At 41.6% G+C, this 24347-nt stretch overlaps 1 protein-coding gene across 5 annotated transcripts in view; it reads left to right on the forward strand.

Annotated features, from left to right (window-relative positions):
* The window catches only part of QPCT (glutaminyl-peptide cyclotransferase), a 38333-nt gene extending 17699 nt beyond the window's left edge, over window positions 1–20634 (forward strand). For 4 of the 5 annotated variants that reach the window (XM_016218954.2, XM_016218949.2, XM_016218950.2 and 1 more), the window contains exons 3-8: window positions 4747–4893; window positions 10138–10416; window positions 14714–14890; window positions 16662–16761; window positions 18973–19089; window positions 20326–20634. In XM_016218954.2, coding sequence (XP_016074440.1) covers window positions 4819–4893; window positions 10138–10416; window positions 14714–14890; window positions 16662–16761; window positions 18973–19089; window positions 20326–20471 — 894 coding nt within the window. In that variant the 5' untranslated portion in view covers window positions 4747–4818 and the 3' untranslated portion in view covers window positions 20472–20634. Of the gene's footprint in view, window positions 1–4746; window positions 4894–10137; window positions 10417–14713; window positions 14891–16661; window positions 16762–18935; window positions 19090–20325 lie in introns of those variants that run through there. The other variant, XM_087823478.1, reaches the window with a different exon arrangement.
* Window positions 20635–24347: the final 3713 nt, after the last annotated feature.

The raw sequence follows: 24347 nt of genomic DNA on the forward strand, positions 1-24347 counted from the left end.
CATACATGAATATTTATTTCATATTAAAGATTATGCTGCATATACAGTTTTATATCTTACTGTGTTGCTTAATTGTATCAGCATTTCCTTGAGCCCATAAAATTTATTGAGAGCATCATTTGATGATTGCAAAATCATCATCATTCCACAATTTAACTATCCCTTTATTACTGAATATTTAGATTGTTTCCAAACTTTCTCTATCATAAAGCTGGGGCCCAGTGTATTTTAATGGTAGAATTTTTCTTTATTGTAACAAAGATGAAGTTCAAGCATAAAGTTCAAGTCACATTGGGGGTAGAGGGACAGATTCTTTGAACAGAGCAACCATATACAGGAGAGTTGGCCTCACCTAGGACTCCTCCTTCAGAGTCAGCTCTAGCAAGCTATTACTGCTCTCCCCAGCATTTCACATTCCTCTGCTTCTGGAGCTACATGTATTCTAAAAATCCTTAGGGTTCCCCTTCTCCACGGCTCTAAAAGTCTCAGTCATCCATCCACCCCTCTACCTGCCATGATTCTTATGGAAACAGCAACAGGGATTTCACGGCAGGGATAGGGAGCTCAGTGGTAGGATGGGTGTTAGTAGGAGAAAAAGACAAAGTGTCCCATTTTGAGCTTCTACTAAGGTAAGTACTATGACATCGATTTTACAGATAAGGAAACTTGTCCTAGTCACAGCTAGTAAGTCAGGGAGCTGGGATTTGACCCTAAGTTGTTCAGAGCCTGCACTGCTTTGCTTTTAGGTAGATTCCTGATTGCACTGAAACGAGACATACCTCTGTCTTATTCAGTTCCCTACTCTCCCAGACTGCATGTGTAATGTCAGTGGCATCCCACACACAGAAGGAATTCAATAAATGCTGGCTGAGTTGAATTTGCGGGTAGACACTGGTGTTATCCTGAGTGCTGTTGGGAGACGCTCATATGGGATGGAAACTGGAATTGAATTGCCTGAGCTTCTGTAACACTCTCCATTTAATTCAATGATTTGGGACCTCAAATCCCTCTGCAAGCTGGGCTTGCTCTACAAATGATGTAATTAAAACCCTCTTTGGCCTGGCACCATGTGATTTGCCTGGAGGAGTTCCTTCAGGATATCTGGTTCACACTTTTTTAGCTGAAAGATTTTTGTCACCCAAAGCAGACTTATTGTCTTTCCTGCCTGGGTGAAAAGACAAGGCAGGGGCTGTAACAGAGACTCATTCCTCTGAGAAGTCCTGCACCAATAGAAAATTGTTTATGTGTCTTTTAACTAAACTGAACCTAGAATACTTTGGGCTTTGCACTTATCACTGGCTCAACACTATTTCTGCCTCATTTAGTTTCCTCATGCCCAGCCCACACTTTCCCTCCAGGTTTCCCCTCTTTTTCCTTCCTCTAATCTGCACATAGATTTTTATATTTATTGAATTCAGAGAGTGAGTCTCCATAGAAATTGAATGGGTGCCATTTAGGTTGGAGAAGTCAAATGCCTTTCCATACAGGGCTTGAGTGAATAGAAGGCTTTAGTAATTAACTGAGGGTGGTGGTTTCCCATGTCTAGCCTTCACTGGCGAGAAGCTTTTCTCTCTGTGATTTCATCGGGGCGTCTTTCCTTCCAGGGAGGGAGGGCTCTTTTCTGAAGCATGTTAATTACGTGGTTGAGCCCAGGCTCCTGAGGAGCGATTCATGCACATCTCTGCTTTCAGGAGCATCCACGGGCCTGCTTGTGGAGCTTACCTTGATTCATCCATTAAGCAAGTTTTGGGTGGTATTTGTCAACTATGTTTCACCCACATTATTTGTTACAGCTAGAGATGCTGGGAGTTACTCGCCTTGTTCCCCTTTTTTGTGTGAAATCCCTTAAGAACTCTTGCAAACTTCCGTAAATCGCCCTTTAAAACACGAGCTTGATTTCCGTTCGCTGTGGACATGGCCTCACCCGCAGTGACCAGGTGGGCTCTGGGATGGCATATAGTCAATCATTAGAAAAGGAGTCACTGTTCAGACAGCTTTTGAAACAATGACTGCCCTGGGACAACCCAACTCTAAGTCATCACGCGCGGGGACTATCAGAAATTCAAAGGGAACAAAGCTCACCGGTATTGAACTACACCATTTCCTGGCCCTGTGCAGCAGGTAGCCACCTGTCTCTTCTGTCTTTATAATTGCTTGTGCACTCAACTGATTTAATATTTATGATGGCAAAAGGCCCATTTTACTTTATTATTATGTGAACACAGGGAAGAGAGTTTCAGAAAGACAGTCACCTGTCACTTCCTTATTTGATGAATTCACCCAATATTTATTGCGTGCTCAGTAGGAGCTAGGAGGAGAGCAGAAAATCAGAGAGTTTGCCCTCAGGGAGCTGAGGCCTTGTATGAAATCAAGCACTGAACAAGTACAGACCCAGGGAAGTGGCCTCTAAGCTACCACCTTAGGTGAGCGGGAGTCAGCCAGATGAAGGGAAAGGGAAAAGCCTTCAAGAGAGAAGGCACCGCAGGTGCAAAGGCCCCAGTGCGGCGCAGCCTTATGCTGCTGTGGGGCTGGAAGGACGCCAGGGTGACTGAGCTATGGTGACCTGGGGTGGGTGGCCCTGCCTGGGGCTTGTGAGCCAGCAGAAGAGACCAGACAAGCTTGGGTTGGCCGAGTTAAGTAATAATTAACCACGTGAAGTCTTCTGACTTCTTGCCTCCATTTTCTTATGTTCTCTTTTCCCATTTCCAGTGTTTTGTCTTTTAGCTTTGGCTTTCTTCTCAAAGTGCTGTTTGAGAGTTAATATGGATGGCCTTTGATTCTGGCAGTACCAAGGAATTTAAAGGCTGCAGTGATCAAGTTATTAAGGAAATATATTTAAAAGTATATTAGCAGTAAACAAACACAAACCTTAAGATGTTCAGGCACAGCGTTGACATTCTGAGTCGGGAGTGAATGGGAAGTGCAGAACCGAGGGAGGGAGGCAGGGATGAACTAGCCCCGGGATGGGAATCCACGGAACCGGGGCCTTTTCACGGGCTTACCCCTAACTCTCCTACAAATGTGGGGCAATCAACTGGTTTCTATGAACCCAGTTTTCATTGACATAAATTAAGGAGGTTGAACTAGATCATTCTAAATAGCCTTTCCGGCTCTTACCCCTTTTGCGTTTGATACAAGGTAATAGAACTAAAACTTACTGAATACTTACTGTGGCAGTTTATATGTATTAGCTCACTCAATTATAACTACCCTAAGAAGTAGGCATTATTACCTCCATTATACAGATGAGGAAACTGAGCCTTAATGAGGTTAAGCAGCCTCACCAGAATTACAGCTAGGAAGTGGTGGGGGCCTGAATTGAGAGGGTTTGCTTGAACCCACAGCCCATGCCCTTTGAATGATGATGCCGCAGAGTAACGCTGAGACATATCCAAGTGTAGATGATATAAGTAATTAGGCAATAAGTATTCTCTAATTCCATAGTTTCTCAACAGCCACATGGGGTATTTGACCTGGAATGAAATAGAGATGTGATTACTTTGACATACTCAACAAACACTGGTCCCTGAAGGGACTGTCAAAGAGACAAGGCTGCCCCAATTTCTGTTTTGCTCTCCGAAGAACTTAATATCCTTGTACCTTCATCGTTCCCCTCAGGAAGAAATCATCTGATCAAACCACTCATTTCCCTGAGGGGAGGAGTAGCACAGTCCGTCCCTGAGTGCCTGATAAGCTTGTAATGAATAAATGAGTCATCACTACTAATATGGAAAGAAAATGCAGCATGTATAAAGTAATATCCAAAATACAAATTTGAATGTAATGTTTCCTTATCTGTTTAAATTTCACTTAACTAATATATCAGTGTACCTAAGAATGTGAACATTTATAGAATATGAAAATAATTTTAACTGAAGGTAAAATGTGTACTATTTAGTGGGTTATAGAATCATCAAGCTCTGGTCGAAAGGACTTGTAACAATCATGTAGGTTTGAGCTGCTCAACAGAAATAAATAATGAGACGCACATATGAAATTTAAAATGTGAAAAGCAATCAGCGAGAATAATTTTAATAATATATTTTATGTAACTCAAGATATCAAAAAATTATGAGACATTTTATAATTTTTTCATACTATATCTTTGAAATCTAGTGTGTATATTATACTTAAAGCACACCTCAGTTTGACTAAATGCATTTCAAGAGCTTCATAGTCACACATGGCTAGTGGCTCCCATATTGGACAGTGCAGATCTAGCTTAAATGCCTTTATTAGTTTTTTGAGGGGAATGAGAAGTTAGGCGACCTGCCCAAGGTCATACAATCTATAAAGAGCCATCAGCAGCTTTGAATCCAGCTTCTCTGGCTCTAAGACAGTGCTTCTTCTGTGACACCACACTGCCTTTTAAAAAGCAATTATACTAACAAAATATATTGTTTTGTTGCCTGTAGTTTTAAAAATATTGGGTTTTCTTAAGAACAAGAGATCAATAATTGATATTTTAAAATCTCAGTTTTACAAAGCAATTTACCAAAAGTCATTACAACTTACACAGGAAATGAATGTTAAATTTAATTTTCAGGTTGAAAGCACTATAATAATTCTGTTTTTAAAATAAGTTGCCAAAAGAATTAGTTTAACTTTATAGATTTAAGGGGCCAATTTTTGATTTGACTAATTTTGAGATTCAAAGCCAATATTTTTCAATTGCAGATGTCTCAGGGTAAGTCTTAAACTTATTATGAAACAACAGCTGGTTAAATAATGTTGTTTAATCCTCAGAATTATCACCAGCCAGCCATTCTGAATGCGTCGTCTCTCCGGCAAGTTGCAGAAGGCACCAGTATTTCTGAAATGTGGCAAAATGACTTACGACCGCTGCTGATAGAGCGATACCCAGGATCCCCTGGAAGCTATGCTGCTCGCCAGGTGAGAACACAGCACACACACCTAAAGGCTGTTGAATACTTTGCCTTCACATGAGAGATAATATATCCAGAGTTCGGACTTATCTAACATTCAGATCTGTATTCTAATCTTATTATTCACCAAAATTAGCAACCAAGAAAACCACACAACTGAGAGTAAATGCTTGTTTTGTTAAGTGTTACATGTTAATCTAAATCAATTTCTGTGTGAAATCTGTGTGGGGTGCGACATCAGACAGGGCAGTAAGTGCTCAACTTGATCATTTCAATAACCACAAACAGCTCCTGCTTCCCCTAAACACCCAACATTAACAGCCGTCAACAGCTCTTGCTTGCCAGTTCTGGGCCAAGAGTGAGTTACTGTCCTATGAGGCCTCCATTCCTCTTTGGGAAATTGTGTTCTCCCTGGGGAGAGAGTCAGGATAGGTGATGAGCTACTTTCTCTCCAGGGCAGTGCTTCTCAAGCTTCTGACTCTGACCCATGGTACAAAATAAGTAAGTAAGTAAATATGTAAACATGTTATATACACAGACATAAAGATAATGGCCCACCGAACTGATTTCAAGACCCATTGATGTTACCGCTGCAGTTTGAAAGACACTGCCCTGGAAGGTAGAGAAAGCCATGAGCTGGGCTAGACCTTGAATGCCTCCTTGCTTTCTTAGTGCCCTCACCTCTGAATGACTCCCCCCCCCAAACTAGCCTCATTTTAAGGGGCAGCTTGAGAAGCAATGGGACAGACTACTGGCCCATCACATCCTCTGAGAGTATTCCACCTGCCTAACTCTTCAGTCGCCAGTGCTGTGACAGAGTAACACCTGCAAGGCCGGTGGCACAGCTGTTGGGCCAGCCACTGTTTGACCTGCTATGTGGCTTCTGCCCCTCAAGTCTAGTCCAGACAGCCACTTGTTACTCCATTAACCTCTTGCTTTCCATCCAAACAGCTCCTGCTTCCCCTAAGAAATTAGGTGGGGGAGACCCAAAGAGCACCTTAACTAGCTCTTTCTACCTTTTAGGCAGAGAAAGTAGTAAGAATGATGGTGGACTTTCACCAACCACTGTTCTGAGGTCAGGTACTATATGGAGTTCATTGACTGGATGACAGTGCTGTTATTAGCCCAGTGCTACAGACTTAACAAGACCTGAACTAATTTGCTTAAGGTTATAGACTTACTAGTGATGAGGCCAGAATCTGGACCCAAACTGGCCTGCTTGACTTCCCCATCTTATCACTGGAGAGTGGATGCCGGGGGAACCCGCTCTGTGGTGTGTGCTCACAAATGTCTCTAGCTCTGGGTCTTCTCATGCTGGAGCTGGGGAATGAAGCACATACCTCTTGTTTTAATGACACTCCAAAGCAGTTTCTTAAAAGAAGCTCAGGGCACTTACTGGGGCTTTCCAAAATTCTCGGTTCCTCATTAGAAAAAAATCTGGGTCTATAATACTCAATTCAACCTTTTTCATTTCCCCATACCATTTACTCAGAAGACCGTTTATACCCAGAAACATATATACATATCTGAGGTTCCTTGCCTGTGACCTCTAGAAGTCCATGAACACAACAACTATTGCTATTTTGTTCTTTATTTAGCTTTAACAGAATATATGGCACAAATAATATACATAGATACTGTTGTGACTAAAAATACATATTCGTTTAAAAGTGTTACTGAATCTCTAGCATTTTCTATGTCATGTGAGGGTGGTGGCAAGTGAGGAATTTGTTGACAATATTTCAGAATGTGCTGGGCACCCTGCTGCTGGCCTGCCTGTGCATGGTCTGGCTGACGTGGCAGTAACTCTAACAGGGTGCTTGTGTTAGAAATCTCACTCAAGAGATTCACTTTTATAAGTTTTTGAGAAGAAAGCCACCACGAGTTTTTAGAGAGCTGTCCCCTAAGCTGTGAAAGATAGTTTTCCACTTTTGAAGATGAGGTGGATGACATTTGAGGGAACTAGACTAAGGACCTTAATGTGAATTAGTACCTTTCACTCAGAATTAATTTTAAACAAGAATGGTGGAAATTTATTTTTTCTTCTAAGGCCTTTGTTAGCCCTAGATTAGATTTTTTATAGTTTATATAGTTTCGGGGTTGTAACTAGGCAGGACTGTCAAATCTAAAAAAATGTAGACTAGATATAAAATTAGTGAATTAACTTTTGACATTAACAATGATGTGCATTGCTATGGATTCCCTTTCAGAGAGTAATATGTGGACAGTATCCCATAGTCTGCATTTTCATCATCTCTGATCAATCAGCCTAGAACTGCCTGTTGGGTTTTTATAATACTATATTTGGGAAGATACTTTATTTGTTAAATAAATAATTTGAAAGCATTAAACTTCAGGGTTATTTCAGTGATCTCTAGCTGAGATAGGAAAAAAATATAAATTTAAAAACCAAGATGACAAAGTCTCTTTAAGGAGCAAGCCAGAAACTTTGTCTAAAAAAGGCAAGCTGGAAATTTCAGGGTCCAAGTCCCCTATAAATGCTCAGTGCATCTGAGAAGCTGAAAGGTACAGGCTTCTTTAGCAGAATCTGCTTCCTCCAAACAGACCTGCTCTACTAATGTCATTGTTTCCAGAACCTGGAAAAGAGAATATAAATGGGATTAAATTCAACCCAGGATCATGCGCTAATGTTAACCTAAAATCTCCCCCACCTCCTTGGTGGCCTCCTCACCCACCGGAAGTAGAATGTCATATTTCCCTTTATCTTTTTTCTCTCTCCAACCCCATCTCTCTCCTGGTCTCCACTTCTTTGGATCCTTTTCTTTCTCTCTTTACTCAGCCTCTGTGTATCTTCCCCTTCCCTTCTCTCTGTCTCCATCTATTCCTCTCTCTTTTCCCTTTTTCTCTCTTCCTCATTTTAAAAAATGGGTGTATAATAATTAAAATACAGCTTACCTTCTAAATTGCACTTTAGCATGGCTGATGGGCCCAGGCTTTTGCTGCCCAGAGCCAGGGAAGCAGAGCAGCGTTAGACTCCTTCCCACAGCCAAGCACTACCATTCCTGCCTCGGGCGTTCTGGTGAGCTGAGCAGTAGTGTTTGCAGCCTACTCTACAGAATTGCAGTGGGAGTTTGCAGATGAACTCTGAAAGCCAAAAGCACAACAATGAGAGATATTGGTGATGTCACTAGATTATGCAGCCAATATGATTGTTTACAAGGAAATTAGTTGCTAAGGCAAATAAAAAATATTTATACGGAATAAAAAGGATTGCTTTAGAGAGAATTCTTCCTGGGGCATTTGCTGATGCTTTTGAGGATTTTAGTGTCAACATAGATATCAGGAATTATCACAACCAGTTTAGTAGTTGAGAAACAAGTTTTTGTGTGAGACTTCAGCTGAGCAAAGCTAACCGATATGTATTTTTTAATCCCAATTCATTTTGTAAGCTTGCAGGCAGCTATTGGTGCTGAAGACATTTTATGGAGCAGTTCATCATCTGGATACCAGATGTTCTGGAAAACATGCCTTTTTTTTTTTTTTTAGATTACCCCTTTTATGGAAAAAAAGTTTTCTCCCAAGCCTGGAGATAACTTATTTTCATATTCTGTATAAAGCTTGTCTTAGAGGCATAGTGCTTTCTCTCTATTCAGACTACTAATGTTCTATGTCATATAATTTTACATATTCTCACTGAGAATAACAATTAAAAAATCAATTAAAAGAAGAAAAAATAATTTATTAATTATACTTGATCCATATTTACTGATATCTGACGGTGAGCAAAGATCAATACTAAGAATTATGGAAATAACAAAAATAAACGAGATATAAATGATGATTTCAACAAGGTCCTAAACATTTTTTATTTATTTATATGAAAAGACAACTTGTCAACCTGTAACAGACAAAGGTAAGGTACTGTGTATACGTGCTGGGTAGGCCGAAGCCCACCTCATGACAGAAAGCAGGAAGCAGATAGCTGGAGGGTTGTGTGTTTATTTGGCTTTTGCAGGATTGGCCACAGAGTCACTGTCCCCCCCCTCCCCCGGCCCCGGTTAGCTCTCTTCCTGGAAGCTTCCTGCCACAGGCGTTCCAAGGCCCTTGCCTACGTGTCATGTCACATTAGCTAGGGCAGGAGGCCACACAAGACTTGGCGAGGCTAGAAAATTGTGTATTTCCTTGGGAGGAAAAAAAAAAAAATCTCCCATTCTTTTCCAGTTACTACGTAATTTGTTTATCACCTCCAGGTCCATCCCCGCTGATATGAATTGTGCAACAAATTGCCGGTTACGTGGATGGTTAGTTTTGTCACTTGACTTAAAAAAAAACCCTTTAAGGCAACTTACAATATTTCAAAGTAAAGTAAATGGAACCCAGTGAGAAAAATGAGGCAAAGGGAAAGTAAAGGCAGGAAAGGGCAAGTGGAACAGAAAACCCTTCTGGTGTCCGAGCTGGAGTTTCTTTTCTATCTGCTACTTTCTCCTGTCGTTTACCGTGTTGCTCATAAGGCCTAAGGTAACCAGGAGAGAGAGGTTTATTTTCCCCAGCAGGTACAGAAGAAGGTCTGGACCCTCTTTGAATGCAGAAGGAAAGCTGCTTGGTAGTCACTATGGTTCAGAGTTGCTTATTGAGTCTTAGATTGGGCAGGACCTCAAATATCCCCCAACCATCCCCTTATTGTGGGACTCTCTTTATATTATCCTTAGCGGGTGAACATCAGTATCTTTTGTTAGTGTTCATTACACTGTGAAGTATTTGTTGGGGCACATGCTATGCACTGGGGACCAAAGGAGCTACCATGTGCAGTGCTTGCTCTCGAAGAGCTTAGAGTGGAAGTTGAGACCTGTAGGCCCCTGGTATATCTGATTTCTCAAACCTGCCTTCTTAGCCCCCTAGAAAAGTTGAAAGTGGACTTTGATACATACTGAACTGGATCTCTATCTCCTGACATGTAGAAATGTCCATGTTAGACTGTTAAGTAAGAAGAGTAGGATTCTATTCCTATAAAAACATACCCCCTCTGCTAAATATATGTGTTTGTGTGCTAGTATATGTTTGTATAAACAAAGAGAAGATATACATCAGACTATTAACATTAATAATATTAACAATTGGCAGGGGGATTTTGGGGGGAGGGGGAGAAGATTAGCTTTTCCTTTACGCATCCTTGCTATTAATTCAATAAGCAGGTATTGCATTGTTAACTTGAAAGGCACATAAAAATTTAAAACATACCAAACAAATGAAACCTGTCTTGATCTGCAATTTTGTCTTTTGTTTTGAGCAGCACATCATGAAGAGAATTCAGAGACTTCAAGCTGACTGGGTCTTGGAAGTAGACACCTTCTTGAGTCAGACACCCTACGGGTATCGGTCTTTCTCAAATATCATCAGCACCCTCAATCCCACTGCTAAACGACACTTAGTCCTTGCCTGTCACTACGACTCCAAGTATTTTCCCCACTGGGACAACAGGGTGTTTGTGGGAGCCACCGATTCAGCCGTGCCATGCGCGATGATGTTGGAACTTGCTCGTGCCTTAGACAAGCAACTCCTTTCCTTGAAGGTATCCGTTTCTTTCTTGTAGATTCCTGGCATAAAACACATTAGCAGTAACTCAGAGTGAATTCTAGAATCCTTGGGGGAGTGAGAAGGACATTTAGAAATGTAAGCTTTCAGTGCATTTTGTATTAATTGTTTGCAAAATGGATGAGTTTGAGTGAATGTTAATTGGAAGGTTACATTATTTGAAATGTCAGCCACGGGCAATAAGCCTAAGCTACCTGGCAGTGAATTCATTAATTGGCACCCGATTTCTTAGTTTTGGATACACATGAAATGAAGGGCAACATTTCTTTGTGAAAATCAAAGACTGTGGAAGGTTGATACAGGCATATGTCTGAGCACCCTGTTTATTTCTTCTTGTTTACGGAGCCACGAACATCCCAACCTTCTGATCTGAGAGAGGGTGGCTCTCAAGAGTGAGTGCTTCAGGCATATCGAGATGAAAAGCGCGAAGCAGAAATGCATTATTGTTATCATCTGTGAATCTCGGCTCAATTTTATGTAGCATAGCAGGGCTTTTGTTGTGTTCTCAGCTCAGAATACTTCTGGGACTCTCAGATGTTATTTCAGTCACTGTGTCCTTAAGGGTATATTGGGAAAAAGTGCTAAACTAGATGAAGACATTTTGTTCAGATATCACTCATAACCAAGTAAACACAACAAAGCAAAAACAAAAAGCTTTGTTTGCAGGCATCGGATGCCTCTTTCTCCCCTCAGGGCTTTATGAAGGGGCCGGCCTTTGGTACAATGGAGTAAAGAACTAAAAGGTTTATCTTGTAATGGAAGTAATAGAGATATTTGGTTCTATTTTTGCTGGATATGCGGAACTTGAAGAAAGCAAGAATTGTGTATAACCTCTCGGTATCCTTTTCAGTGTTTTCGTTTCATTTTGTTTTCTGAACCTTCTATGATGGCTTTGTCCCCTGCTCCACCCAGCTTCTCACTCGCCCTCTCCCCCAGCGATTGGGTGAGGGAGTTCAGAAGCTGAGGCCACAGTCAAACCTTTCATATTTGCATCCTAGTGTAAGAACATGAAGTGAAATGAAGTATGACTTAAAGGCACAGGCTGTGTAGTGGCTGTTTTTTTTCTGGGGGAGCTCCTTTACCTTCTCCATGTAGCTCATACCTGCTTTTAGTAGAAAGGGCTGAATGAGTTGCTGGGTAGGGATCCCCATTAAAAAACACACCTACAGCCCTGGCTTGTTGCTCTCAGTGGTTGGAGCATCGTCTCATAGATCGAAGGGTCCCAGGTTCGATTCCTGGTCAAGGGCACACCTCAGTTGCAGGCTTGATCCCCAGCCCTGGTCAGGGTGTGGGTGGAGGCAACCAATCAATGTGACACATCAATGTTTCTCTCTCTCCCCCCCTCCATCCCCTCCACTCTCTCTAAAAAATCAAATGGAAAAAATATCCTCAGGTGAAGATTAAAACACAACAAAACAAAAGACACACATATACATTCTCTTAACTATCCTTACTAATAGAGATAAACAGTGAGGTGGACAGTTTTCAAAAAAGGGGCTAGTTTTGGATACAAACATTGAGAGTATCAGATTTATTCTTCCAAGTTGTACTTTAACTGAATCTGAAGGAAGGAGTTGTTTTAAGTTCTCCAGCTGTCACGGATTGGGTAGGCAGTGACGGAATGTGACCTGGGAGAGGACTGGATGGTTGTCACAACTCTTTGCAGCCCTCCCCCCTCCAGTGATAAGACTTTAATTATACATTCACATCGCTTGCCTTATAGCTTTGCTGTGCCCTCCCTGTAGCGGGTGGCACCTCATCATTCCTTCACTCTGGACTTGGTTATTTGATTTGTCTTGGCCAATGTGATGTTTGTAGATGTGCAACAAGCAGGGGCCAGAAATGTGCTTGTGCAATGGGCTTGCTCCCTTTTGCCTTTGCCATCACCAGGAAAAGGGCATGCCCTGGCTAGCCTGCCAGGCCCTGGAGGAGGGTAAGGGATGCCTGGAGCAGAGCCAGCCTTGATGACTGCAGTGAAGCAGAGCTCCTGATCTGGCTAAACCTGGCCCAGATCAGTGGTACCTCAGCTAACCTACAAAGCCAGGAGGACACGTGGTTGGTTAAGGCACTGAGTTTAGGGTGGTTTTTCACACCTTGTCATGTGGCATTAACCGAGATAGCCTTAGGTGGGGAGACTGCAGATAATTCACCAACTATGTTGACACTGGTGATTAGGTATTTATTGCATTGCCATAAAGAAGGACTGGAAGACCTTCACAGATCAGGCCACACAGTGAGGAAGGCGAAGTGAGGCAGGGGGCTGGGAAGGAGAGTGATGTTAAATATAAGGAGCACTTAGATACGTAGGTTCCACCTCACACCTGGCAGATAGGTGAGTACCCCACCTGTATTCTTGCAGGAGATGACAGAATATTTTTCTGGAGAAATTGAACCAGGGAGGCTCTGGACATGGGGACAGCAGATATCAAGGAGGACAGTAGTGAGGTGCCTCATGGAAATCAAGGAGATGAAGTGAAAGTCTGCACGCTGAACAGTGAGGTCCCAGCCTTTTCCCCACTTCTAGCGTAAGAAAGCCAGCAGCCAGCTTATACCCAGCTGATAGGAAACGGCAGGATCCTTCTCTGGAGACTATGAACCATCTCAGTGAAAACACCAACTGGGCCCCAGATTGCCCTGCAGTGAAGCCAACCACATGCGTCTCTGATCAGTGTCACAGTACCTTTTTCTTGAATATGAATGGACACAAAGGATGACCAGACATTTGAGGACAGTCTCCAGCATGAAAGAAAGCAAAAAAATACAAATAATACAAATTGAAAAATGAACCCGGAGGAAATAGAGTACAAGGAGCAGAAGATAACTTAAAGGACACAGTTTCTAATATCCTGAGAGAGAGAAGAGGAGGAGGCGTATCAGTAACAGATTAAGGAAACGTCAGGTTCAGTTTGGTCCACTGGTAGCACATCCCCCCAGCACTTGAGTGAGGCGGCGAGAGCAAATGGCTGTATATTTCCCCCCGCCGGGCTCAGCTGCACAAGTGCAGGCACATAGGAGGCAGTGGGTGACTTGAGGTCATGTTTTTGCCGTGTGAGTCTGACCAAGGCAGAGAGAAGCGAGGGAGTTGAGTGTGATTTCAAGGGAGTGATTAGAATGATTGACTCTGGAATTTAAGTTGAATATGGGGTGAAGTGAGGACATCATGGGGCAAAGGACTCTGAGAAGATAAACGATTCAATAGATTAGGGATTGCAGTAGGGTTGAAGGATTCTGGGAGTTAGGGTACCAGCAGGACTAACCTGAAAAGTGAGACTGCAGATAATTCACCAACTATGTTCACACTGGTGATTAGGTATCAGGCCTCACAGATAGTGAGGAAGGCGAAGTGAGGCAGGGGGCTGGGAAGGAGAGTGATGTTAAATATAAGGAGCACTTAGATACGTAGGTTCCACCCCACACCTGGCAGATACGTGAGTACCCCACCTGTATTCTTGTGGGAGATGACAGAATATTTTTCTGGAGAAATTGAACCAGTGGGAAGTAAGAAATCGATCAGAACCCTACTCACACTTCTAAGTTCTCTTGAAATACTGTCTCTTGCATGAAGCCTTCTTTGACACCCCAGGGATTCAACCTCTCATTCTGTTCATTCCCAGATGAGATTTATTTTATGCCTGTGACCCTCGGCACATTTTCCCATGCTCATGTGTTTGTTTTATCTTTCCTACCCCAACTGAAGTGTAGGCTCCTTCAGGGGGAGAGACTGCAGTTATTACTCTTGGTGACCTCGGTGCATTCCTAGGGCAGATCCTTGAACCTAGACTCACTAAAAAAAATAAAATTGCACACAGATCATGTGATGAGAAGCAAAAAAGATTTGTAGTTGTTCAGGTTGGGTTTCCTGGGATGCACTCTGACGTGGAGATGAGCATTTGGTTCATTTCCCGGCGAGTGGCCGTGGCTCCGCGTCTGTGGCAGGGAGGGAGAGGCTCGGGGTTAGGCACAGGGAGAAGCCAGCTGACCTCGGGTGAACTCCGGAGCAGGAACGACCTTTCAAAGTCCGCTGGAGAGTTACAAAAAAAGCACAGCTTCTATTTTCAGGGGGAGTGGGAGAAGGTGAGATGTATATGGGGGAAGATGGTGAGAGGTGTGATGATTTTCAGAGAGGAAGTGGTGCAAAATAAATTGTGGCATATCTTTACTAGCTTTGCAATCTTTTCTGTCTTTGTGGCTTAGCTGCCTTCTTTCCGGTTAGTGGGGAAATGTGCTGTTTTCGATCAGTCACTTTGCTATCTTTTCGCTGTTCTTTTTACCAGAACGTTTCCGACTCCAAGCTGGATCTGTCACTCCAGCTCATTTTCTTTGATGGGGAAGAAGCTTTTCTTCACTGGTCTCCTCAGGACTCTCTGTATGGGTCTCGGCACTTAGCTCCGAAGATGGCATCGACCCCACACCCACCCGGAGCGAGAGTCACCAACCAGCTGCACGGCATGGTTAGTCCGGGTGGGTCCCGGGTCCTATGGCAGCAGGCGCTGCCTCGAGGGAAGCCAAAGCCAATTAAAGACGTAAAAATGCCACAGCATCCTTGGAGCACAGTGTTTAGAATAGAACATTCCTTGGCAGGCATTTGAGTTTTTGAGGAATCCCAGAGCTAAAAAGAATGATTCTGGCTTAGCAGTTACTTTTGAGTTTGATTAAAATATTTCATGAAAATGATAGGAAAATTTGCATTGTAAATTTAAAAAATTTTAATTCTGTTAAAGTTTTCAAAAATGTAATAACAGTTTAAATAAAAGGATGTAAAGCATCAGATTCAGGAGACATCAGAGTCAGTTCGGCCAGTGGGAGTACATTCCCACGGAGCCGCGTGGAGCTGGAGAGAGCACCCCTTCTTCGAGGCCTAAGGCCCGAGGAGGTGGGGACCTCGGGAAATGGAGCCAGAGTGGGAGATGGCATGAGGATGGCAAAGAAGAATTTCCTCAGTGGCGTCAACGTGTTATAATGACTCCACGTGTGTATGTGACACTTTGATGTGTTGATTCTGATGCGGTTGATTCTGATGCTCTTATTACCAAGTAATGGGTGCAACACATGGTACCCCATTTTCATCCCCATTCCTGGGCCCACACCCCATCCCCTGCCCCTCACCCCATCCTTGAATTCTTTCCTTACTCTGATTTTCTTCCTATATTGACCTCCACTCGGCCTTGAGTCTTCACTGACCCCAGCTTGGGACCTCGTGCCGCCCTTGAGGCTCCATTCTGCCCCACGCCCTAGTGCATCCCTGGCCCTCACCCTGTCTGGGAACGGAAGCCCATTCCTAACCACTCGACCCATCCCAGTCCTTTGCCCTGTCACCTACCTTCTGCCTCCGAGTCCACATGGCCAAGTTAAATGTCCTCTGTCACTCTGACACATCCCACGTTGTCAATCTCTCCATCCACTAAATATATTCCGATTTCAAGCAAGCCTATTTCCCCCCAGTGAATATATTTAATCACCATTCATGGGTTAAGAGATACTATATCTTTAGAATCATAGACTCTGCAAATATTTATCTACCATGTGTCAGGATCTACGCTAGATATTTACCATTATCCCACTTATTATAAATCAGGCATTCTTAATCTGGGGTGGGGGTGGGGTGGGCGGTCCTCAGGGAGCCCTCAAGCCTGCTGATGTTTTCTGGCTCAAACAAGTTAAGGAACACTGGTTTAACTGTAGAGCGTATAACCAGAAGGGACCTTTAGAGATCAGCAAGTTTGAGCTTCTGGTTTATAGAAAAGGAAATGCAGAGCCAGAGACATCAGGTCCTATAGCTCCTGGTCAAGGAATTTTTCTCATATGCTGCTTTGAGGAATAAATAGTTACTAAAAATTCTGCTATAGGTGGTTGTGTCATTACAAAGGATAAAATGGCAAATTAGAGACTAGAAGATCAGACAGGCTTGGACTCCCATCTGAAAATAAAGTTAAATGTATTCTTTTTAAATCTATGAAATACTTATCCAAATGTCCTCTTTCTAATTTATCCTCAGTGATATGCTTCTGGGATTCCAGACACTAATGGTAAAGCGAGATTTAATAAGTTCTCCAAAACTGTTAGCTTACAATGCTCTTAAACCTTTTGTTTATTTATACAGCTCCCTAGATTAGTCTCAATTATTAAAATGCCGTTAGTTTTGACTCATTGGTGTTTTTTACACTGATGAGTATGAAATGTGTTTTTAGTGACAGTGATTAAACAATATTTTTTCTCCCTTAGGATTTATTGGTCTTATTAGATTTAATTGGAGCTCCAAACCCAACATTTCCCAATTTTTTTCCAAACTCTGCCCGATGGTTTGAAAGACTTCAAGCAATTGGTAAGCACCACTGTTATTAAAGAGTCAAACTGGGTTTCTTTCTCCTGACAAGCACTACCTTTTAAAATGCAAAATTTATGATTTAAGTGTACAATTTGAATATATACTATACTTTACTGGCTTTTCCCCTTGCTTTATGGATTAGTTAATTGTTTCTATTCATCTCTGTCAGTAGGCCCACTTTATTTTCCTGCCTGAAACTGCATTTTAATATGAAAGCATAAAATACTACATTTCATGTTAGGATATCCCTAGAAGTGGTTTGAAAACATTTTCCCAGAGTCCTGTTTGGAGCATATGGAATATATTTCTAGGGGAAACTTGACCAAGTGAGGCGCCTTGGCTAATGATGAATGTTGTTTCTTTATAAGGATACCAGAAGATATTCTCCAGTTTTGATTTCCTTTCCATCCCTGCCTTTGTCACCTTCTGTTTTCTGCCTTATCCAGATATGATTTTTCCTCTAAACCTAGTACAATCTCTGCCTATTTTCCAAGAGAGTAAGAGATTGGGATGCAAGAGAAAGCCAAGATCCTTCAAGAGAAGGTTTAGTGTTAAATCAATGAGAGTAGAAGAGGCCAGACCAGGTCAGCCCAGGCAAAGAAACAAAGGTCTCTATGGCTCAAGCGAGACGCGTGGGGCTTGGAGAAGGAAAAGCGGGTAACATCTTTCCTTCATACCTTCCCTCTCCCCCTCTTCCAAGCACAAACACCCCCACCCCACCCCCAACACGCACAACAAAAACACCAGGGGCATCAGGGGGAGATGAAATTGCGACAGGCCTTTATGACGCGGCCTAGGCCAGGAGCCTGCCTTTGAGGCAGGGACTTCAGGCTCGAGATTCCTTACCAGCCACACGCTCCTTGGAGGGAGGATAGTTTAGTTCTAAGCAGTGGGAAAAGCACTGTTATCTCAACTCATGCTTTTGCCATGAGTTCAGAATCTGCCAATATGCAGATCTAGACTATTACAAGAAACTTTTACCTGAACCTCAGGTATTTATCTTTGGAAAATTTCAGTCTCTAGTTTGAAAGAACTACTATTATGGTATTATTAATCTAAGCTTCTTGGGCCTCTCTCTTTTAGCATGTTTGCCTTACTTTGATGATAGCCTCAGAAAATTGGTTTGGCCTTTTTTCAAGGATTTTGTGTACTTTTCTTGTTTCCTCTACCAGAATGAATTTATATCGGTAACTTGCACCTTAATGTATTTTTAACCCATTGTGCTGCCCCTTCCTAGTGGTAGTTATACTTCAAACCATATCTAATTGTATAAAGAAAAGTTGTATCCTAAGGTGAAAGAATTATAAGTGTCCATAAACAGATGGGAATATTGTTTGGTGGTGGTAAGGGCTTTCTCCATGTTCCTAACATATTACACATGTATGTTTACCATTTGACCTAGTTTTACACTTTAAATTTAGCAATTTAAAGAAAAAGCCCAGCTACCCTGATAAATTTCATTCAGTTGTCTTATATTCTGCTTGTGATCTTTTGTCATCTTGTAACATAGAACTCATGTTATATGTATGTAACACATGGGTTCTATGTTGCAAGAGGACAAATGTTGGAATGCAGGCCAGCGGTTCTCAGACTACAGTGCATGTCACCTGGAGGGCTTGTTACAACACACACTGCTGGGCTCCATCCCCAGAGTTTCTGGTTCTATGGGTCTGAAGTGGGACCGGATAATTTGCATTTCTGACAAGTTGCTGATAATTTGCATTTCTGACAAGTTGCTGATACCCCTGGTCAGAGACCATACTTTGAGAACCACTAATGCAGGTCATAGCAGGTAACCCTCTTCCATAGAGTGACCACTCAGTGAGCTTCACCCCTGTTCTGTTGGAGTGTTGCCCTTTCAAGCCCCACAGCTCCTCTTAAGGTATTCTTCATACAGGATCTCGGATCTCTGAGTATCTATGTGTGTTTTTCCCCAAGTTTTTCCGGCTCTCGTCCTTCGTCTCTCCATTATTCCTGAGATTCTGCCTCTAAGAAGGTTCTCATCTATAAAGCTGGACTGTGACCCTTCTCACCCCAGAACTGCTACAAAATGTACACACCCGTGTTCAGTCCAGATGTTTATTGTCATGTGCTCACTGCTGCATGTTTTAAACACCAGGGTCATATGTGCTAAGATTTCAAACTCTTTATGCATTCTTTGTATTGATCAGATAAAATAGATACTCATCTACTGATTGTCATCTGCAGAACATGAACTCCATGAATTAGGTTTGCTCAAGGCTCATTCTTTGGAGAGACGGTATTTCCAGAGTCACGGTTATGGAGGGATGATTCAGGATGACCATATTCCATTTTTAAGAAGAGGTAATAATGTGTGCGTATATATATGTGTGCATGCACATGTGCATTTTAACCTATTGTATTTGTTTTATTTTATGTGCTTTTGCAACAATCTAGAAGGGTAAGGAATCATTAGATTTAATTAATTGAATTATAAAGTCATCCACCAATCATTGGATGGCTCCTACTTGTTCATGAAAGTCATTTGAAATCCTTGAGGACACCTTTATATATTTTTTCCTGCACCTAAAATATTTGTGAAAGCCCATGTTCCATTGACTGTGCCTTCACTTTTGTAGAGTTAGACTGTATTCTTACACTTGGTGTAACTCTAATGTTTTCTGATTAATAAGGAAGCAATATTCTTGATGTCCATGGCAGAAGTTCAAATGAAACCAAGGACTCTTGCAGTAGCCTCCCAACTGGTCTCCAGTGTTTGCCCTTGCTTTCCTATTCTTTATATAGGAATGAGTTATCTTTTTAAAATGTCAATCAAATTATGTTCCTTCCCTGCTTAAAGCGCTAGTGGCTTGCTGCCATGTAGAATAAGACCAAAAGCCTTTACCATGGCCTGCAAAGGCCTCTATTCGCTGACTCTGTTCTCCCTCTCTAGCATCACCCCCTACATCTGTTTTCAATTTCTCTGATCCAGAAACACTGGGCTCCTTGCTATTCCTCAAGCAGGCAAAGCACACCTACCTCAGGACCTTTGCACTTGCTAATACTGCTGCCTGGAATGCTTCTCCCCAGATTTTTGAACAGCTTGCTTTCTCCTTTGTTACATGTCTCCAGTTAAATGTTAGCTTCTCACAGAGGCCTTTCCTGACTTTAAATACTTCTTTCTTGGCCTTGCTGTCTTCCTGTCATTCTCTATTTCCTCACCTTATTTTATTATTTTTTATAAGCCTTATTACTTTCTAAAATTATTTTTTATATTTGTTTTCTTACTTCTTTCTCTACTGGAATGTAAGCTCCATATGACCAGGGCTTTGCCTCTTTACTGATGAAACCTCAACTTCTAGGATAGGGACTGGTATATAGTAGGTGTTTTCTAATTACCTACTGAATCAATGAACATTTGTTTAATGAATGAATGAGTTTGGAGTACAAGGGTAAGATATGAGGGAGAACACAGAAGATGATGAATTACTAGCTGTCTTTATATGGACGGGACAGAGCTCCCACTCAGACTTCTGCTTTCCAAATGACACTTTCTAGCTGAAATATGCACTTAATTACAAGTTGGTTCTTTCCTACTAGGTGTTCCAATTTTGCATCTGATAGCATCTCCTTTCCCTGAAGTCTGGCATACCATGGATGACACTGAAGAAAATCTGGATGAAGCAACCATTGACAATCTAAACAAAATCATACAAGTCTTTGTGTTAGAATATCTGCATTTGTGATATTTTCATTTAGTTTATGGTAAATGCATCTAGTATCGAATTTGAAAGTCAAGGTACAATTTAAAATAATCTGACTCCAGACAAATGCTGTGTGGAAACTTCTATTCCAGAGATTCATTCTGCAGGTAGCTTTGATATGTGATTAATAAATCTTAGATTTACATTGTGTCTTAAATTTCTTGTTAATTTTTATCTAGAGATAAAAAAAGGAAATGTAAGGAAAACAGAAAATAAATATGTTTAAAAAAACTTTAGCTAAGAAATTATGACGCTAAATCAGATTTGTGTATTCAGTGTCACGGTCTTCTAAATAGTACTTAAATATGATGGTGATATGCAATATGTTAGCCTTAGTTTTAGGATTTTTTTACACTTGGGAATCTGTTGCATATAATACAAAACAAATGTAGTTTGAAGATTTTCAAATTTCTTTAAGAAATCTTTGTAGGGTTTATTTTGTGGAAATTAAATCGGAATTAAATGCCATGTTGTGAATTTCTTTTTTGTAGATAAGTGAAAAATTTTAGAATTTAAGGAATAGTTCAACTTTTATAGTTTTATAAATTTAACATTTTTTATTAAAAAAAATAATATAGTCACAAAAATAGACAATGGAAAAAAGAAGAAAACTAAATGCCATTATAGTAACAGAATTCAATCTTTAGTTCTTCCCCATGCATTTTCAATGCAGAATTTAAAAAATGTAGTTATAATCAAACTATGTCTATACTATTTTTGTTCCTTTTTTCTGTTTAATTATATAATTAACAGCCATTTACTTGCTGTTTTGATCTTGGATTGAGATGAAGACAGAAAAAGACTGTTGAGTGTGACCTCCAGTGTCAATATTAAGGTAACAGAGTAGTAGCATAGTAGTTATGATACTTTTTGCATAGGTAACTTATATGCTATTTAAGTTTGGTTAATTAGTTTTTGCATATATTTTTTCAGCTGATCAATGGAAGCAATATTTTGGGCTGGAAACACATAGGAACGCATAGCTTTTTCTTTAGTTTTAGGAAACAATGATCTAGCAATACAGACTTGATCGGTTAAACAATTAGGACATTGATCCTGCCATAGAGATGAAGTTAGTTGGGGCCTCTGTCCTTTGTATGCTCCCTGTTCTGAGCAGACAGTGAATAAATACTCACTGAATTAATGTGCTGGGGCCAGGTAGGGCTAGAGACAGACCAGCTGAGTGGAGAAGCAGTGACAAAAGACGTCACTGGAAAAGGAATTTACTTTCTAGGTAAAGAAATGATAAATATAATTTTATCTATATAACCATAGAAAAGAATAGCCAGACTTATATAATCATATACATACATATATAACATCTGTAATTTCACGTTTATAAATTTTACAGAATTACATTTTTCTAGATTTCTTTTTATTTTACAGACCTGCTTCTGAAATTATGTAAAAGATGTCCTGCCTTTGTAAGTTAAATGATGTTCTGAGCTAACATGAGTGCTGTCTGTGCCAGGCAGCGTCATAAGTGCTTTATATGTTTTTACCAGCTTAAACCTCACAACAGGCCTAAGGGGTAGGTGGTATTATCCACCCTATTTTATGACGCTCAGAGTGGTTAAGTGTCTTCTTCAAGATCATGTAGCTAGCAAGTGGCAATGGTGGGATTTGAACCCAAGGAGTCTGGCTCTAATGCTCATGCTTAGAACCACTGTGGAGTGCTTCCTTTATACATGAAAAGAACTTTGGAGAGTATTCTTAATGCCAAGTGCAAAGCAATAATTGTATGTTGACATTGTTAGAGGTCACTCACTCAGTCTGGGAGAGCATTTGTAAAACGCTGTTGCAGGATTCAGCTGACAACCTTAGGCTTCACGGGCACACGATTTGCATGCAGGATTATTTCTCTGCCACAGCAAAGGCTGTTTCTACATCAGCATGGGCAAAGCAGAAATCAACATGAGTGCTTCCAGGGCTAAACAGTCTAAGCCACAAGCAGGATTAAGGGAGGCTGAGTTTTCTGGATTAACTTTCAGATAAGATAAAACATTTGAAAGGGATTCAGGAAAACACTTTTTTTTTTTAAACACCAGAAAAGAAATGACTTAACTGATGATATTGAAACAGAATGAAAAGAAGTTTCAGCATTAGTTGACAGTAATTATATAGATACATATGAATTCCTTTTAAAGGAATGAAATTAATAGGAGACCTATAATCTGTTGAGTTGGCATTAGTTGAATTATTTTTAGAGGAGGAAGTTGGAGGCTATGTTGAAATGAGATAAAGAGAAAAATAAAAACATAAGCAGCTTACTCCAGTGATGGTTTCCTTCCTTCCAAATGGCACATCCTAAAATTCTGTTCACTAGGAGCCTGCAATGATATGAGAAAAGCAATCAGGGAAAAGCAATAAAGGGGGACATTTTAAGGTATTCATCTTGATATCAGTCTTGAAATATATTCTATGTAATACATGACAACCAGAAATATTACTTTAAAAAAATTATAGCTCTGAAGGCAGTGCTCCATAAACATCATGTTGTATTTGGAATTTTCTATGTGCACTTTGGAGCATTTCACTACCCCAAGAGAAAAATTTGTATGTTTTGTCTATTACTGTCAACTTCGCAACACATAGGGCTGTTTTTCTTTTTCAAGAGAAATGACTTCAAAGGAAAATATTCATAAAAGAGTATTCATAACCTTGGCATTAAAAAAAAAAAATCACGAGTCTGTTATTGCAGCTTGAGGGGTGCGGCTGGAAGAAAAAAGATCCTTTAAAATAAAGACATGTTTTAGATGGGGAAGCAGTTGTGCTAAGAACAAAGCAGCCCATGTTTCCAGCTCCAACTCCAAATCCTTACACTGTTTATTCCATGGACCTTCTTTCTTCCATCAAAGAGGTACATTCATGGCGATGGGGCAGCAGAATTGCGTGCACACCCAGCGTTCGCTTGATCAACTTGACCCAGCTGGACGCAATTCCTTCTTATAAGGGGGGGGGTGGACAAAACCCAAGATGCTTCCATTTCTCTGCTGTACAGACAGCCCCTCGGGAGGCTTGGTCACGGTATCTTCTGCTGGAAACGCAATCTCAGTTTCTTCGCAAGCCCTAAACCTGAGGAACAACGGTGCGGGCGTAAGGAACGCCAAGAGAAGAGGAGGGGGACTGTTTGCAGCAGCCGGAGTACGTCAAAGCAAAGCTCACGTGGAAATTTGGGGGAATTACTTACATTTGCTTTTCATGAAGGTCTGGGCTGTTCTCCCGCAGCCAGCCTTCCCACCACCGTGTGGCTTCAAAGCTGAATGTGCGAAAGAGCGAGGTTTCGCTCTGAGTTTCGCCCGGGCCGCGTTCGGCACAGTCTGGCGTCCTGCCAGCAGTTTTGAAGTGGTTTAACTGCCTCCCCTCCCTTCTCCCTACTGTCTCACTTCTCTGACGTCTCTGGTACATCTCTCTCAGCCTTCAGATAGTCAAAGGACTGCTTCGCTGCCAGGGGCAGGTGCCCGCGTGTACAGCCAGTGCCATGCTTTGCAGAAGGGCTGAGGTGGAGGGGAGAGGCCGGTAGCTGGTTGAGCCAGTAGGCTGGCATAAGATACCCCTCAAGTCCTCCGAAACATGGAAATTGGCCCCAGGACCTTGGCACTAGATCCAACAGCAATAATTGATGGCAGTTTTGAAGAGAGCTGAGATGAAAGAACCGTCTGTGCCGCGGCCGTAGCCCCCGCCTGGGTTTGGTCGGGGCGCTCACGCAATGTGAAGTCATCTCGCTGTGCTCGAGTTTCAAAGGCAGCACATGGAGCGTAGCCCACTCGCCCCATCTCCAAATTCGCCAGTGGATTGTTTAGACCATTGGTTAGAGTATTACTACGAAGAGCACACAATTGGCAAGAAGAGAAAAAA

This window comes from Miniopterus natalensis, chromosome 13 (genome assembly GCF_054644295.1).
Source record: "Miniopterus natalensis isolate mMinNat1 chromosome 13, mMinNat1.hap1, whole genome shotgun sequence".
Taxonomy (NCBI): Eukaryota; Metazoa; Chordata; class Mammalia; order Chiroptera; family Miniopteridae; genus Miniopterus; species Miniopterus natalensis.